At 45.9% G+C, this 17,670-nt stretch overlaps 2 protein-coding genes and 1 non-coding gene across 13 annotated transcripts in view; 1 reads left to right on the top strand and 2 right to left on the bottom strand.

Moving 5' to 3' along the window:
- KLHL8 (kelch like family member 8) overlaps positions 1-3,122 on the top strand; it is an 87,244-nt gene extending 84,122 nt beyond the window's left edge. The window contains exon 12 of the transcript XR_009494940.1: positions 2,856-3,122. The gene's annotated coding sequence lies outside the window, so the exon portion shown is untranslated. The remainder of the gene's footprint in view (positions 1-2,855) is intronic.
- The window catches only part of AFF1 (ALF transcription elongation factor 1), a 197,222-nt gene that overhangs the window by 15,032 nt on the left and 164,520 nt on the right, over positions 1-17,670 (bottom strand). For all 11 annotated transcript variants that reach the window (XM_059887671.1, XM_059887672.1, XM_024993466.2 and 8 more), the window contains 4 exons: positions 12,441-13,385; positions 2,934-3,037; positions 2,055-2,292; positions 26-117 (listed from right to left, as the gene is read on the bottom strand). In XM_059887671.1, the coding sequence (XP_059743654.1) occupies positions 26-117; positions 2,055-2,292; positions 2,934-3,037; positions 12,441-13,385 (1,379 nt within the window). The remainder of the gene's footprint in view (positions 1-25; positions 118-2,054; positions 2,293-2,933; positions 3,038-12,440; positions 13,386-17,670) is intronic.
- Positions 16,919-16,978, bottom strand: MIR2284AB (microRNA mir-2284ab). Its single transcript, NR_107842.1, has one exon. It is a non-coding gene; the product is annotated as a microRNA mir-2284ab (primary transcript).

Here is a 17,670-nt window from a genome sequence, read left to right as displayed (position 1 = left end):
GAGGGAGCTGCACCCAAGGTCTTACTTGTCAAACTTCACGTGAGGCTTCCCTGGTTTGGAGTTACCATTTGGCAAAGAAGGCACTGGAAAACGGTTTGCAGTATCTCCAGAAGATCCCTTGAAAAAAATCATCACATCGATCACCCTCTCACATTTAAGATCACTGACGCAAACCTATTTGGTTGGTGCAAACGTAATTGCGGCTTCGAACTGTGAATTTTAAATCATTATAACTAGGCTCAAACACATCTTTATTAATCAAAACAGGAACTACTACAATCAACACATTTTTGCCCATGAGAGATAAGTGTATTTATTCCCATACTGTAAAAATCTGTGCTGTGGGATTCGATGGACTCTTGGAAAGCATTTTCTGACTCCTGCTGGTGTGGAAGCATTTTCCCTGCAAAAAGTTGTTGACATGCTTAAAGAAATGGTAGTCAACTGGCAAAAAGGTCAGGTGAATATGGCAGATGAGGCAAAACTTTGTAGCTCAATTCATTCAACTTTCGAAGTGTTGGTTGTGCGACGTACGGTTGGATGTTGCTGCGGAGAACTGGGCCCTTTCTGTTGACCAATGCCGGCTGCAGGCACTGAAGTTTCTGGTGCATCTCATCGATTCGCTGAGCATACTTCTCAGATGTAATGGTTTCGCTGGGATTCAGAAAGCTGCAGTGGACCAGACGGGCAGGAGACCACCAAAGTGACTGTGACTTTTTCCTGGTGCAAGTTTGGCTTTGGGAAGCGCATTAGAGCTTCTTCTTGGTCCAACCACTGACACCGCCAGTTGTCACGTACAAGCCACTTTTTGTCGAACGCCACAATCTTATCAAGAAACGGTTCACTTTTGTTTTACAGAAGATGACACTTCAAAACAATGATTTTTTTGATTTCCGATCAACTCATGCGGCACCCACTTACCAAGCTTTTCCACCTTTCCAGTTTGCTTCAAATGCCAAACAACTGTAGAATAGTCGACGCTGAGTTCTTCAGCAACTTCTCGAGTAGCTGTAAGCGGACCAGCTTCCGTGACAGCTCTCAATCGGTTGTTGTCAACTTCGATGGCCGGCCATCATGTTCCTTATCTTCAAGGTTCTTGTCTCCTCTGCAAAACTTCTGGAACCACCATTGCACTGTACCTTCATTAGCAGTTCCTGGGTCAAATGAGTTGTTGATGTTGCAAGTTGTCTCCACTACTTTACCACTCATTTTGAACTCAAATAAGAAAATCGCTCGAATTTGCTTTTTGTCTAACATCATTTCCATAGTCTAAAACAAATATAAACAGCAAGTAATAAGCCATTAACAAAAAACACAAAGTGAGAAATATGCATTAAAATAATGTATAACAGAATCACATTGAAGAATATATTTCAATACCAAACGGCAAATTTCAACAATGCAAAACCACAATTACTTTTGCACCAACCTAATACTATTTCTCTAAATTAGCCCAAAAGGAGCTCAAAAGAGAACTCAAACACTGCACACTTTGGCTTAGTCAAGCATTTTCTCAGCTAGATTCAACTGAAACTGTAGATTTTGATTGTATCGGGGACACAGAAAAGCCATAAGACAAGCATGTTCAAGAGAACAGATTATCAACAAACCAAATTTAACACTTACTCTTAGGCAACACACACACACACACTCTATTACCCATTCCAGATTAACAGGAAGAAAGGAATTTGTATTTGAAAAAGGAAATTTTTCCCATTATCACTAATAATGGAAGTATTTGAGATCAAACATCCAAGCCAAGAACTAACCAGAGTTATGTTTTACTGCAAAACTCTGGATAGAAAATTAACCCAAGCATGTATTCTGTATTTGCACGTCTGAACCATCTTAAGAATAAACTTCCAACTCAATGTTCATGTAACAGGAACTGTTTCTTACTCTCCCTCTGGCAAGTGGAGATTTAAGCACAAATTATTCATTCTGGCTTTTACAAGTGATGAAATAGCTCTGAACTACCATCAGTCAGGACTTATTTGAGCATTTAAAGATACACCGACGTATCCCCTTTTCGACATGACCGTGTCCCTCCTTACTTTGTGCTCTGTGGAGCTTCCAGAGACCTTTCCCTCTGCTTTTCTGTGTTTGGAGGCAGAAGGGTCTCTGTGGCTGCCCTTGGCACTACCGGCACTTTTTTGGGGGTCCTGGCAGCCGGGGTCTTCCTGCCGTGGCCTCTTCTGTGCAGGCTTGGCTGGCTTCTGGGAGGATGAGGATGACACGAGCGAAGGGGGAAGCATTTCCTTCTTTGAGGGCTCAGAGGAGGGCCTGGACATCCTGGAACGAAACACGAGGCAAAACTAAGTTAAGGCAGAACATGAACCACACAGCTTTGTTGTTTGGCTTAAAAGGACAAAGTAGCTGTTGACACAAAAGATTAAGATATCACAGAGCATGAAATCCATTTTTGTGGAAAGGCCAAATTTCAGAGCCTTTTTTTTTTTTTTTTAAACCTTTGAAAAATCGAGTCCTACCTATGAGTAGTAAATGAGGTTGATAAATGTGGTTGTGTAACTTGTCACGAAGCTTGCAGAGTCTGCCAGTGGTCTTAACCTTTTACCCAAACAGCTCTGTCTGCAGCAGCTGCCGCACAACCTGTACCTCCTCTCTGCCCCCTTCACATCGGACCCCCTCCCCTTTCTCTCTCAAATCTCTGTTGGTTTACATGGTGACACGACTCGCTCACTTTTGCCAAGGCTTTTTGTGCTTTTGATAAATCTAAGTTTGCTGACAAACCAACTGTTCACTCCTCTAAGGTCCTCGCGGAGGAAAACAAAACAAATTTAGCGTATCGTCAAAAGGAACCCCAAAGAGTTGACTCTTCTCTTATTCTATTGCAGAAGGAAAACGTCTGCCAGGGCACGTGATCCAGGAAGCTTTGATCGCCTTTGCAGACTGTTCCTAGCCTCCATACTCACTTTGATTTGGAAGATTCCTTGTGGGAAGAGGAAGACAACGGCTGTGACTTGACTTCCTTCTCCAGCCTGACTTTCTTGCTATCGTGGTCTTTCTCTGCTTCACCCTGTTATTGTATAAGATTAAACTGTTACGAACACGACTGTACAGACAAAATAGAGGAAAAAAATATACAGCAAAGACAAGGAGAACAACGAGACTTGTGGGAACATCTAAACGCACGTGGCAACCTTTAAGCACCTACACTGCGTTCTGGGAGAGGGAGGCGGCAGGCCGTACAGATCTGATGTGATTTACACTGAGACAGACCTGTGCTTCAGGAAGGACTATTCCTCACACCCAGGAAAAGAAGGATACCCAGAAAGGAAAGAACCAGGTTTTCCTCTTCCCAGGAAGCACAACAGTTGTGTTATTCCATGACAACATGTACATCCAGTTTACAGAGGGTCCTTCCCACAGGCCTAAGCTCACGTGATGGCCTGTGGGGAGGAGTTACTAGCTTCTAACAAGGACAACCAAGTGATCAGTGGGGGGGGGTCCTTCAATCAGCTCAGGTGCATCAGAACTAAACTCCTCTGACAGCTCACCAGGAAAGAAATCTGGGACACCATCAGCCAATCTAGGCCAATCCCTAAAAACCCAAAATCCTCTCTTAGAGTCTTAACTGGGAAAAACATTTTTCACGTGATCCAATTGTGGGAGGCCCTGGTTTTCACCACAGTCTCTCCCTTGTTCTCTGAATGTCTCCAAGAAAAATGAATAAATTAAGATGTGTGGGCTCAAGCTCTGCTAATAAACAGTGTGGCCTTGCTCAAAAGTAGGGAAAAGGCAGAGACACACCGTACCCTACCCCCTCCGACCCCCGCATTCTCCAGGCACAGGTGCTCAGGAGTGTGTCTCAATCCAGCCCTTCGCAAACTCTGCCAAAAACATTTATCTCTTGTTTCAAAAGATAAGGTGGCTTATAAGGATATTTAGTTTTCATCTCCTGGTGTGCGCACAGAAGAGGGGAAAATATGGGTGGAGAAAGAAACTCTGAGCCAAGGCTGGTACCCCTGGAGACAATCCCGCACTGTCTCACACTCTGTCCCAGAGCCAGCAAGTCCAGAGTGACAAGTGAAGTCAAGAACTTTGTGGAAAAACGGAGAATGTAATTATTTTTCTACTGATGAAATGCTGAAGTGCCAATATTTTAGATACACTGGAAACTATTTAATATTGCTTTCACTGTTTTTTTCCTTTTAATATTTTTTAACGTGGCTACTAGAGAATGTAAAATTATGAAAATGTAAAATTAGGTCGCATGATATTGCTACTGTTCTTTACACTTTTCTAGAGGTGACATGCAAAATGGACCTTGAACTTCCAATGAGCTGAGGCAAATGAAGAACTATTCGATGTACAGGTTAGATAAAAGAAAAACAAATCAGTCGCTCGTGATGAAAGACTGGGGGATAAACAGATCTTGAAGGACCTAGCAAGGAGCAAACATATAATGCAAATAAGCACATCCCACGGGCACAACTGAAATACAGCAAGTGATTTCACATGGCTGTTTGTTTCTCGTGTGGCAGCAGCACAAGCCCTGGGCACACGTCAAGAGAGATGAGAGGGGGGCCCTGGCAGTGGCCAGGGGGAGCCTGCTGGGGCTCAGCATGTAACTCACCCTCCATTCAACAATTCACAATGGGAACACTTTACAGGTACTCTGGATGTTGGCAGAGAAAAACAGAATAAACCGGAAACGACTGGTTAAAACAGAACTCTTCTCCTAGTGGGAACCCTCATCACTACACCCACTGTGCCTAACAGGCTCTGCTACCAACGGCCCCGGTGAATTTCTCTTGAGTTTTAGATTAAAGGCCACACAGCTGGCGCAGCAAACATTGCAAGAGGTGGGAAATTTATCTTTGGGAAAAGTCACAGAATGTGCTAAAATACCCAGAGAGATAATTAACTCGCACACGAAGTTAATTACTAATACACTGTGTCTCAGCTGGTAAAGAATCCGCCCGCAACGCGGGAGACCTAGGATCGATCCCTGGGTTGGGAAGATCCCCTGGAGAAGGGAAAGGCTACCCACTCCAGTATTCTGGCCTGGAGAATTCCATGGACTGTATAGTCCATGGGGTTGCAAAGAGTCGGACATGACTGAGCGACTTTCACTTCACTTTTTTTTATAGGGTTGTTTTGCTGTTTTCCCAGCCACAGCGCACGGCACGTAGCATCTTAGTTCCCTGGCGAGGACTGAACCCTCATCCCCTACAGTGGAAGAGCAGAGTCCCAATCATAGTTTGTTTGTTTTTTTTTTTTAATTTATTTTTTTGGCTGTGCTAGGACTTCATTGGCACTCAGGCTTTCTTTAGTTGCGGCAAGTGGGGGGCCACTCTTCATTGCACGGATCGGGCTTCTCATCTTGCAGAGCACAGGACCCAGGGCACTTGGGCTTTAGAAGTTGCAGCTCACGGGCCCTGGAGCGTGGGCTCAGCAGCTGTGGTGCACGAGCTTTCTGGCCCCGCAGGAATATGGGATCTTCCTGGACCAGCGATTAAACCCATGTCCCCCGCACAGGTAGGTGGATTCTAAGCCCACCACTCTACAAGGGAAGTCCTCATACTGCTTTAAATAGAAGGCATCTCCAGGCAGTTAACACCACAAAGGGTAAGTCCTGAAGATAAAGTTAAGTATAAATGGCCCACAAGGTTATTTTCTAAAGAAAACAGCAAACTCCAGAGGCAGAAGAGTTAATTTTTGTTTGTATACCTTCATGCTGCTTAGGACATGCTAGTTACGACTAGAAGCCAAAGTGGCAGGCCTTACAAACCACACATGAAAATATGATTCCTAGTGAGTCAATCCTCACAAACTGGTTTAACTCTGGCTTGTGCCAACTGGTGACTCAAGAGAACAGCCCAGAACCAAGGATCAACTTTGACACCAGCTTTAACAACTGTGCTGGCACTTACTGGAATAATCTGCTTTATACTGAATGCAGCAACTTAGAAGCCGGTAATATTCTGTCGGCTGGTAGAAAGGGTTAGGTGCTCAGTCGTGTCCAACTCTTTGTGACCCCATGGACCATACCCCGCTAGGTTCCTCTGTCCATGGGAGTCTCCAGGTAAGAATACTGCAGTGGGTGGCCATTCCCTCCTCCAGGGGATCTTCCCAACCCAGGGATCGAACCCAGGCCTGCTGCATTGCAGGCAGATTCTTTACCATCTGAACCACCAGGGAAGCTGGTAAGCCATTACACCAATTAAGCAAAATTCCCTTCTGGTGACTGTGTCTGCTTTGATGGAGTGCGCTCCTATGAGCCTGGGGTTGGTATTTTCGTACTTGGAACGCTCTCATCCTCTGCAGGAACAGTCCCAGAGGCATCCCTGAACTTTCTCCACTGGCACGGGAGCCAGCCTACACTACCTCTCCAAGTGGATCTAGGATTAGGCAAAGGGCCGCTAGAGACGGAGTTGTCTCATCCGGGGCGGGGTGGCGGGGGAGGGAGGGGCGGGGGGGGGGGGGCGCAGACTTGATCCAGGACTGGAAAACAGAAGGTGAGGAGTTCCCGAGATGTTTCTGGGTCAAGAGACCATTTGAAAGAGAGGTAAGCACGATGCTTTTTTTCAGGAGGAAAAAGAGTCTCCTCTGCCCAGGGGCTTATCCACAGATCAAGTCTCAGGTCTGGGTCTTGGAAGCTCCCTTTTTTCAGAAAAAGTGTCTCCATGGTGCCCACATCTCCACCAGGAGGAGGCTCCTCTTGATTGACTTGTTGACTTTTCTGAACCTGTTGGCTCAGGAAGCCTCAGATTACCTGCCAAAGGCTGCTCCACCTGCGGCATGGAGCCAAAGGGCAAGAATGATGACCATAAAAGGAAGCGCTGGGGCTGTGCTCTGCTGAGCTGGTTTCTGGAGAGGAGGCCTCCAGGGCACCCAACTCACCAGCCAGGTACTGCAAGTAAAAGGGGAGTTTGTTGTCGCTAAGTTGTGTCCCACTGTTAAGGCTCCTCTGTCCATGGGATCTCCCAGGCAAGAATACTAGAGTGGGTTGCCATTTCCTCCTCCAGGGGATCTTCCCAACCCAGGAACGGAACTCGCATCTCCCACTTTGCAGGTGGATTCTTTACCGCCAAGCCATCAGGGGGAAGCCCTCAAGCCTTTCTGGATCCCATCTGTGAACGGCAGCGGCTGAATACGAGATACATGGGTCTCAGTGCTCCAGTCCTAAACTCTATCACCCTCTCCCGCGGGGAAGCGAATCGACTTGGTAGCACATGGAGCAGAGCAAAAGTGGAGAGGCAGCCTTTGGGGATGTTCAGGTACTTGGCCAAGATCTGCCTCTGCCAGAGGCTCGGTGAGACGACAAGGCAGACAAGTCCAAGCTGACCCCAAGAATGAGGGTGGAGACTGAGAAGGCGGGCTATATTCACCGGGCTAAGCACCACAGAAGGGCAAAATGTATCCACTTTCCCCCTTGTTTCTCATCAGGCAAACACAGGCATTAGACTGGCCCTAAAACAGCTCTCCATATGATGTTTTTAGGGTAACTAACAGGCATGAAGAAATTAGATGTAAGTGGTTTTAGGAAATTATAGGGATGACTTCAAACCCTTGATTTTGAAGGATAATAACCGGGAATGTCTATCTGGAGAAACAACCCAAGAGAAAACAGGCTGATCTTGGATAGAAGGGAAGGTTTGAACCAACCATCAAGCAATAAAAATGCACATTTTCCCACCAGATCCCATAATTTCCCTCCCCCTTCTTCAAAACACATGTAAACCATGCACTGCAATGTGCTTCCAAAAGTCTCCAGGCCTCTCGGTCAGTAAAGCAGTTATTCAGAAGAAGGGAAAGACCTGCACGAACGTAACCTCCCTGTTCTGGCATTTGTCTAAACAACTGCTGAGATAGTCTAGAGTTTTGTTTGAAAGACTTCCGTAGGTGACTGAATTAGTTGAGATTATCTATGAGAGGTAACGAAGGACAGAGTCACCCTTGTAACTGAACACCAACAACACCTAGAAAAGCGCCTTGAGCAAGGCTCAGCTCTCGGAACATTTGGTGCTTTTCGAATCCTTCCCTTTGTACCGCCTTGATTATACACTGTGCTGCGCCTCTAAACTTCAACTTCCCTTCCAAGTCTGGAAAACAGGAAGCCTAAAAATTATATAAAAGAAAATATAAGTTCTAGTTTAAATTCTAAACTGTAATCAGGTTGAAGAAATTCTGTAGTTTATGCAAGGAGGACCATGTAAGTTCATGCCCATTTGCCCTCATGATTTTCTCTACTTTTTCGCATGAAGTGTCCCCAACCGACTACTTTACAAAGTAGAAGAAAAAAATACAAATACACTTCTATAGGCACCACATTCAATGGATTCATCACAGCTGTTAACCACCACTAACTCTCTACAATCATCTTCTCACACTTTTGAGTCTAAAATGGCTTCAAGGATCTGCTGCGTGTGCATGTGTGTGTGTGTGTGTGCTCAGTCCTGTCCGACTCTTTGGGACTCCGTGGACTGTAGCCTGCCAGGATCCTCTGTCCATGGGGATTCTGCAGGCAAGAATACTGGAGGGGGCTGCCATTTCCTTCTCCAGGGGATCTTCCCAACCTCGGGATCGAACTCGCATCTGCATGCATCTCTTGCATTGCAGGCAGATTCTTTACTGGTGAGCCACTGGGAAAGCCCCCTCAAGAATCTGTTAACACTCTGAAAATACCTGTTAACTTTCATGGCAAGAAAGGGATGGGAAGGAGCAGGTACATTATTCAATTGCTCTCACTACTTCTTCATGCAGCTTTTTCTAGTGTTCACACTCCATATGAAGAAGATGAAAGTGAGAAGTGAAAGTGCAGTCACTCAGTTGTATCTGACTCTTTGCGACCCCATGGACTGTAGCCTGCCAGGATCCTCTGTCCATGGGATTTTCCAGGCAAGAATACTGGAGTGGGTTGCCATTTCCTTCTCCAGGGGAATCTTCCCGACCCAGGGATCGAACCCGGCTCTCCTGCATTGTAGGCAGACGCTTTACCCTCTGGGCCACCAGGGAAGCCCTGAAGAACATGAACACTATACAAATATGGAAGAAAGCACCCAAGCTTAAAAAGAGACCTGGGTGGGACTTCCCTGGTGGTCCAGTGGTCTGCACTTCCAATGCAGAGGGCCTGGGTTCAATCCCTAGTCAGGGAACGAGACCCCACGTGCTGAAACTAAAGATTCCACACACTGAAACGAACACCTAGCACAGCCAAATAAATTAAATTTAAAGAGAGAGAGAGACTTGGGCTGCCCACGGAGCAGCCCCACTCATCAAACAGGGCAGCCACGGTGCCCTGAGCAAGCAGAGTCAGGGTCTTGGCAAGAGAGTGGGGAGCCTGGCCCTCACAGAGAGCACCTGAGGGGGCAGTGTTCAGTCTTAACACCAGCTGGAATCCAGCAGGAAGTAAAACCAATGACACACGGTTCTCTGATCAGGAAGCAACTACACAGTCAGCCGCTGTTGATATTTGTCTAAAGGCTCCTAAGTAGTGTTTCTAACTAGTGACATACTTCAGACCAGGAATTCCTAGATCCATGATGTCTAAAAGCACCACCCTGGAGAGATTTCTCAGTCCAAACCACTAGCTCTGTACAATCCTGCCCTGGTGACAAGCTTCTGCTCCAGAGCCTTAGGTATTAGAAAATCTGAGGAGTTTTCTGCCTACAGTGCAGGAGACCCAGGTTCAATTCCCGGGTCGGGAAGACGCCCTGGAGAAGGAAATGGCAACCCACTCCAGTACTGTTGCCTGGAGAATCCCATGGACAGAGGAGCCTGGAGGGCTACAGACCCCGTCCATGGGGTCACAAGAGTCGGACACGACTTGTGACTAAACCAGCACCACCAATCTGAGGAGTTAGATGATATGAGGGGAGTGGGAGGGAGGTTTAACAGGGAGGGGCCATATGTATATTTTGGCTGAAACCAACCCAACCTTGTAAAGCTTATCCTCTAATTTAACATAAATTTTTAAAATGTGGGGGAGGGGAGAATAGTAAGTAAAACAAAAAAGAAGAAATAAAACCACCAATGGGGAGCATGCAGGGTGGTGCTCATCCCTCCACCAGTAGCCAGGGCATCCCCAGCAGACAGGGACATGCAGCCAGGATTTGGAATGACCGGTTCAGACACTGATCCTGTCACTCCCACAGCAAACAGGCAGGCTGTTCCCAAGGCCAGACCGCTCAGCTGTTTGCCAGAGGTTTAAAGCAAGCATGTACTTGCCTAAGATGAGGGGGTCATTACCTCTCTATCCTTTGAACAGGAAGATGAATGAGCTGCCCTAGCAGAGCTCAGCCAAGGGCTGATAGCTGGCTTCCCTTGGTGGAGCTAGACAGAGCTTCTAGACTTGCGCTGGAGGGTGGACCGAGCTGACAACCATCCAGGGAGACTCCAGTTCCCACCTGGTTAGTAAGTGCTTTAGAAGCTAATACTTCTCCCCACTCGAGTTGATGCTAAAGGTCAGCCGTGGAGACTAGATAACATTGGGGCTGGCCAAAAAGTTCGTTTGGGTTTTTCCATAAGCTGTAATGGAAAAAAACTGAATGACCTTTTTGGCCAACCCAAGGTTATGGTAGCTGGGAGACAGGTGATAAAAGACTTCCCAGGAGGAGGTAAAAAGAGTGTATTTTTCAGGCTTTCTCGGGCATGTTAGGTGTAGGCACCATTTCCCTAGCCTGGTCCATCACAATTTTCTCCATCAAGTTTCCACACCTCTTACACACACACATTGTTTCAGAGGGTATCAGGGGACTTCCCTGGTGGACCAGTGGTAAAGAATCTGCCTTCTGATGCAGGCGATATGGGCTGGATCCCTGGTCAAGGAACCAAGATAAGATTCCACATGCCTTGGGGCAACTAAGCCACAACCATAAAGAAACTCCCTCTGCCTCAGCAAAGACCCAGCACAGCCAAAAAGAAGGGAAAAGGAAAAGTTACCAGGCACGGGAAAATGTCTGCTTCTAGCTGAAACAGCACTGCCAGTTAGCGCACTGGATCCCAGCCCCACGGGGCTCGCCCGCTGCAGTTACGGTAGCAATACACACCCTCGCGGCTCACTGGACAAGGTGCTGGAGAAACCGTCGCCTTTACTGTTTGGTAAAGTCATGTTATATTTTTAACCTCATGGAGTAATCAGTCAAATCAGACATGACAGCAGGCTTCATGATCTTTCTGTCCTTGTTATTCTTAGCTCAACTTCCGTAACTGAGAAGTTTTTTATGTATCTGCAGGAGTGTTAAACTTTTTATTCCTTCTTGGCAGGAAAGAGTTGGCCCTTCTTGTGTCTTTCATTTTGAATCTTGGATAGGTTGGTTTGGGAATGTCACTGGGGCAGGGGGGGAATTCACTAATCTCTCTTCACCCAGAAGCAGTGAAAAAAATACATCGAGAGCTTAGTAATTCAGAATAAAAGTTGAAAGGACACTGTTCAAAATACCAAACACTATGCTAAATGACAGACTACTTCACAATGCACCATAAGAGCCTATATTGCTCAAAAAGATGCCCTAACCATCTCTGTAATAGCTCTAAAACTTTTTCCCACAATGCCCTGCTTATTATTAAAAGTCATTCACAGAGGTCATAAATTCTTAAATATGGTGGTTTCAAATTAACGAGGTGTGTTACCATGAGTTAAAATATGGACATAATATCAGTATTAAAAAGATCAAACCACAGGAGTAACATTTAGTGTATATCACTTCTGTCAGTAAATCAGAATAACATTTCATTCCATATAAGGTTTTAATTTCTAGAGGAAAACCTAATGGGCCAGCACCTCCCCGGTAGTACAGAGGATAAGAAGCAGCCTGTCAATGCCAAGGAACACAGGTTTGATCCCTGCTCTGGGAAGATTCCACAGGTCATGGAGCAGCTAAGCCCATGCGTCACAACTGCTGAGCCAAGAGCCTGGGGCCTGCAACTACAGAGCCAGTGCTTCAGAGCCTGGGGCCTGCAACTGCTGAGCCAGTGCACCTACTGCTCATGTTCTGCGATAAGAGAAGCCACGACAGTGAGAAGCCCCCACACCACAACTACAGAATAGACGCTCGCTCTCCATAACTAGAGCAAAACCCACGTGGCAACAAAGACCCAGCACAGCCAAAAAACATACATAAAAATAATAAAAGAGAAAACCTAGTGGGGCGGGTGGTAAACACCAATGTTATCCAAATAGATAAAACACATACCCTTAATGCTATATTATTCTAAAGCAGTATGTCCTTCTCAATGACTGCCTCATCTTTATTTCAGCTGAAGTAATCTGGCATTTATTAGCACTTATCTACATGAAAGACTAACTGCTACTAGTCACAAAAGCAACATGGAATCCAAAGATTTCCAGCCTCTTCTAAGACAGTTCAGGGTTATGTGAACATAATCCTCTAAGACAATGGAGCACCAAACAGCCCCTGGTGTGCAGCAGGCACGGTCCAGGCTGGAGGGGAAGGTTAGTCTCGCACACTCACCTTTCTCTTTTTGGCTAACTTGCTGGCGTTTTCTGAGCTTCTCTTCTCAGGATCTGGCTTCTTCCCTGCTGGTGGCTGTTTGTCTTCTGGTTTCTTGGGGCGGCTGCCCTTCCCTGGGGGCTGGGGTATCCGAGACAGGAGGTCGAGTGTGATCTTCACCACCAAGCTTTGTGGCGGCGGAGCGTCCCTGAGCGGGGAGAGCAGCTTGGTGTCTCTCGAAGGCACCGGGGGTTTGTCTTTGCGGCGGTCCTCCTGGACCACCACAGCCAGCCTGCAGCCACTAGTCCTGGCGCCGGCGCCGCCGCTGCCACCGCGGACAGGGCCCTGGCTCTGGGTCAGGGGAACGAGCGCAAAGTGTTCGGGGCTCCGGTCCTCTGCCGCCGCGTCCTTCGGGGGCGCCTTCGGGGGGCCGCTGCGGTGCTTCTTCCGGTCGCTGGGGGTGGGCACCGCCGGCTTGGGCTCCCGGCTGTCTGCGGCGCGGGGCCGCCCTTTCGTCTTCACCTTGGGCTTGTCTTTGGAGGGCTGGTCCCTGGAGGCCGGGGGAGGAAGTCCGGGCTCGCTCTCCACCTGCAGGCAGGCACGCGCATCTGCAGGCGCATCCGCGTGCCCGGGGGCGGAAGCCTTGATGGGCTTTTTCGGCTGTTTGCTTCCCACGGTTTGCCGCTGGGGGGGCTCCTGCTGGGTAGGGGACTTCTGACAGCTCCTCTTGCCCGCGTGGGGGCCTTCGGATGGGACCCGGGGGGCTTTGCTGGAGCCTTTGGGGGGAGGCTCTTTGGACTCTGGGCGCTCGTGACCCGCGGTGGCGCTGTCGCCGCCCTTGCCCTTAGTGTCCGGGGGTCGGGCCGGGGGCTCCGTGCTACCCGGGGCCTCGGTGGGCACCGCGGGCTGGCTGACTTTGGTCAGCCAGTTGTCCAGCTGCCATTTGTTGGTTGTCGGAGGCTCGGGCTACAAACAAGGAAAAAGAAGACAGGGTTAGCTGAGCAGTAACGATACTGCTCCTCTGGGTTAGTCACCCACTGCTACAGGACTGTCCCGGGGAGATGCAGTCACTCCAAACCTAAGAATTCAGGCCCTTTTGATCCCCCTCTAATTGCAGATTAAATCCTATAACAATTAACTCTTAAAACAATCTTCCCATTGTTCATGCTGCAGGAATTCCAGCTGTAGCAGACACTGACTAATAATAGACCATTAGATACTGACCAGTGCTGACCACTGTCAACTGCTGAGAAATCTGTGTAATAAAGATTTTGTTTCACTGCTAATTACAGTATAATTTAAACAGAATTTTCATTCTGACTTGTGAACTATCCTATCAGGAAATGATAGGAAAGAATGAAGAGCAAAAAGAATCCTTTTATCAAGGATTTTCAGAAGAAGGTCTTAGTGGTTATGGATGGGTTTCATGGTTTATCCCTTTTTTTGTTTTTTGTTTTTGACATACTCATCAATTGAAAATGACTTTTTTCAAGACTTGATTTCATTTCTCAATGTACTTAAAAACACTAATACATGACAGTTTATCACAGATACACTGTCTTCTGAATTTCAGATTTTACTTCTGGGTAAAAAGAACTAAGTGAGTTCACATTAGTCAACCATGAGTTCCCCCTTTGAATTCTTTAAAAATCAAACACGAGGCCTCTTGTTACAGGTAGTCTGGTCTGAATGAGCACCTGTTTTTCTAAGAAACACAGGGAGGCTCCAGAGCACACAACTGAGAGCAGTGAGATTATACTGATTATCTGTGCGACTCACTAGGAGAATATACAAAAGTCCCGGGCTTCTCCTGTTTTCCTAACAGCAGATATCGTGCTGAAATCTTTGCTGCTGACTACTGGTACATCACATTCTCTCTCTCCCCAACTGGGCTTCTACTTTTAGTCTTGCACACAGTGGTTGGGGTACGTGAGATATTTATTTCGGCACTTCTAGTGGTATCTTGGGGCTTCCTGGGTAGCTCGAATGGCAAAGAATCGGCCTGCAATGCGGGAGACCTGGGTTCGATCCCTGGGTTGGGAAGAGCCCCTAGAGAAGGGAATGGCAACCCACTCCAGTATTCTTGCCTGGAGAATTCCATGGATGTTGGTATATTACTGTACCTATATATTTTATGTTATTTGGGAAAATATTCATGTGTGAACAGGGTAACTAGTGATTACTTTCTTTTTCAAAGGGCAGTGTAGCACTGGCATGCTGCATGTTTTTCTTAAGATCCATTCTGACAGGTGGTTTGTATGACTAAATTATTTCCATAACACTCCGGGAAGTTAATTGAAAGATATCTCAATTTAACTGATTACATTATGGATAAGGCAATCACTCCAGTAAGTGGATGATATTTTATAAGACTGCTGCTAATGATTTTCCCAAGTGGGATATCCCAAATGATTCAACTCATTAAAAAAAAAAATTCAAATGTAATATGTCTAAGATATGTAGATATAATGTAAAGGGTTTGGGACCAGGAAAAAATTTTAGGGAATAAACTGGTCAGGTAGCTAGTTTGGCCTTAGTATAATGGTAGTAAAACAGAACTTAGAGGAACTCTAAGGAAAGAGGGCTACAGAATTTTGTTGTTGTTTTCCTGCGTAAGACAATGTATCTTCTTTGTATCTCCCTCCACTTATACCAACTCTATCCCCCATGCTCTTATTTGAATTTCAGAGCAAGGAGGGAGGGAAGAAGGAAGAGCTACCCTAACAAAGTCCCACATGATTTAAAACTGCACTGAATACTCTAACAAGACGGGATGGCTGTTTAGGGTAGAGAAAAGATTCACACCCAACGTCTACTTGTCAGACACTGTTTCTTGCAAAGACTTGAGGGGGTGGTAGTTCTAACCCACTGGGAAGGAGCCAGATCAGAAAAGGTACAGGGCCCCCTCATCAGGGCTATGCCCACAGCCCCACCACAGCCACGGACCCTCTTGCTTTCTAGAGGAGTGCTTATGCATGAACCAAAAGGGGAGGTCATTCCTGGTATAAATAACATCTGCTCCCCTCCCCCAACCCCAAACAGGGCACTTTAAGATACATTTAGTAGTCCCTAAAGGAATGTCCTGGATACAGAAATAAAACACATTTTCTTCCACTGTGGTCCTAAAAATGGCCAGAAGGGAGGCCTATGGCCCAATTGCAGGGCAGAACTGAGTATGTGCAGACAAGGGGAAAGGGTAGGAGTGATCCTTTTGTATGCTTACTATGACCACGTAAAATGGACAAAATTCCTTTAAGGCTAGGTATTATTTGAGTGCTGAGACGGGGGAAAGTTTTACATACGGGACTGACGAAAACTAGCCAGGATCAAGGTTTGGACTTTTGCTTTTCCTCAGCCTTTCCTCATGCCCCACCCCAATCTCCCAGGGCTGGACCAACCCCAACACTGCACAGAGGAGGTGCACAAACATATGAGCCTTTTGATAAACGTCTGACTGTATGTCTCTTCACTTCTCACTTCTCAGGATGCAAATTCCATTTATTCTGAAAGAAAAGCTCTGAGCTATGCGCAACATACATCCACGGTTTCTGTAAAACAACAAAGCTGTGGTGAGGGAGTACAACTCCAAGACTTAGAAGGAAAAAATAAAAAATAGAGAGAAGTGGCATGGTGCTGTAAGAATAAAAGGCTTCCTAGTTAAATGGCTATGGGTTTCAATCTTAGTGTTAATACTTCCTTACAGGTGAAAAGAAAACTCCCAACCTTCCAGGGTTCATGGTCATATCACATAATTTATGAAGAAAGTATCAAGAGCTTAGCAGATAATCAACCATGGTAGTTTACTACCAAAGCAGTGGATTAGAAAGAATTAGATTAGAAAACTAAGCAGATGCTTGAATAACTGAGAATAGAAGTCATTTTTCTCTGAACTTTACTTAAGCAGTAAAAGGTCGATGCGTCCCATGTAGTCTAAAAAGCTGAGGTTTACATGCTGACTCACTATAAAGCTGAGACTCACAGTGGCTTTCCCCCAAGTTCACCACCAGCCTGTTGGCACACATATAACATTTCCTATCTCACAAGATCACTGGACTACTCGGTCAAATGAATTTTAAACGGAGACTTTTAAGAAGCGAACTTCTCAGCATTAAAAATAAAACATAGAGTGAAAAAGTTAAAACTAGTAACTACGGGCTATTATGGAATTCATGTAGTGCTCGACTAACTCAGTTTTACCATAATGCAGGTACTTATTTTAAAAGGAAAGAAAGGTTGTTAAATAACTTTGGGGAAAATTAAAGGTTTCAAACCTAGACAAAGACAAAAACAGGTCTGAGGAAGCCAAGCCTTGGTATGTAACCAACAGACCATACTGAAGTCTAAGTTTGCATAGTAACAGAAATGTAAAATATGAGCCTATGGAGGAAAGCGACTTTTAAAAAGTAAAGTAGAATGGGAACATCATTTTCCAGCAAAGAGTCTCTAAATCTATTCTATTTAATAACCTCTTGAGCAGCAAGATACAACCAATGGGTTGGCCGGAAAGTTTGTTCAGATTTTTCCATCAGATGTTACAGAAAAACCCAACCAAACTTTTAGGCCAATCCAATGTTTCATTAATACAAATGCCAGATTAATTTTTTCTTCCGAGTTTCAATTATTCAGCCAAATCTGTGCCATTTCCATTTTATTTGAATCAAATTTTATGATTTAATTGGATTCTCTTGCTTATCACAGTAACCAAACAAGCATGCAGATTTTCCTTCATGAATAAGGTGGGACCTAAAGCAAAGACCTTATGAACAAGCACATAGTTTCTCTGTAGAGAATATTCAGTATTTTTCCCCCTGGGGCACAGCAAAATTACTTCAATAGCAACTAGTGTCTCAGGAGAGATCAGCCCCCAGAAATACAGAGAGCAGCTTCTAAAATCTGAAAGGCACTTCAAGTGCAACTAATGCCCATCTATGTTTATTCACTCCAAAACTATTTACTGAGCACTGACCGCTATGCCAGACATTAACTCTCATCTAACACGATGACACTCAGCCCCGTCCTCATCCTCCCTTGCCCTCAGACACTGTGCTCTTCAGTCAGGACACCATCTCCTGACGTGTCTGGCTAATGCACTAACGCAGTGGCCTTGTTTTCTTAACAGCAGAGACAAATACTGAAAACGTCAACACTTTTTTAATCAGAAAGTCTCATTTCCTGGGATTCCTACCTGAAATACACAGAACACTTTTCTCTATACAAGTGGGTCGCTCCACTAAGTTTAGAAGAGACTGGG

The sequence above is a fragment of the Bos taurus genome, chromosome 6, assembly GCF_002263795.3.
Source record: "Bos taurus isolate L1 Dominette 01449 registration number 42190680 breed Hereford chromosome 6, ARS-UCD2.0, whole genome shotgun sequence".
Classification (NCBI taxonomy): Eukaryota; Metazoa; Chordata; class Mammalia; order Artiodactyla; family Bovidae; genus Bos; species Bos taurus.
The sequence above is the reverse complement of the archived record's forward strand: the minus strand, read 5'-3'. Positions and strand labels throughout refer to the sequence as shown.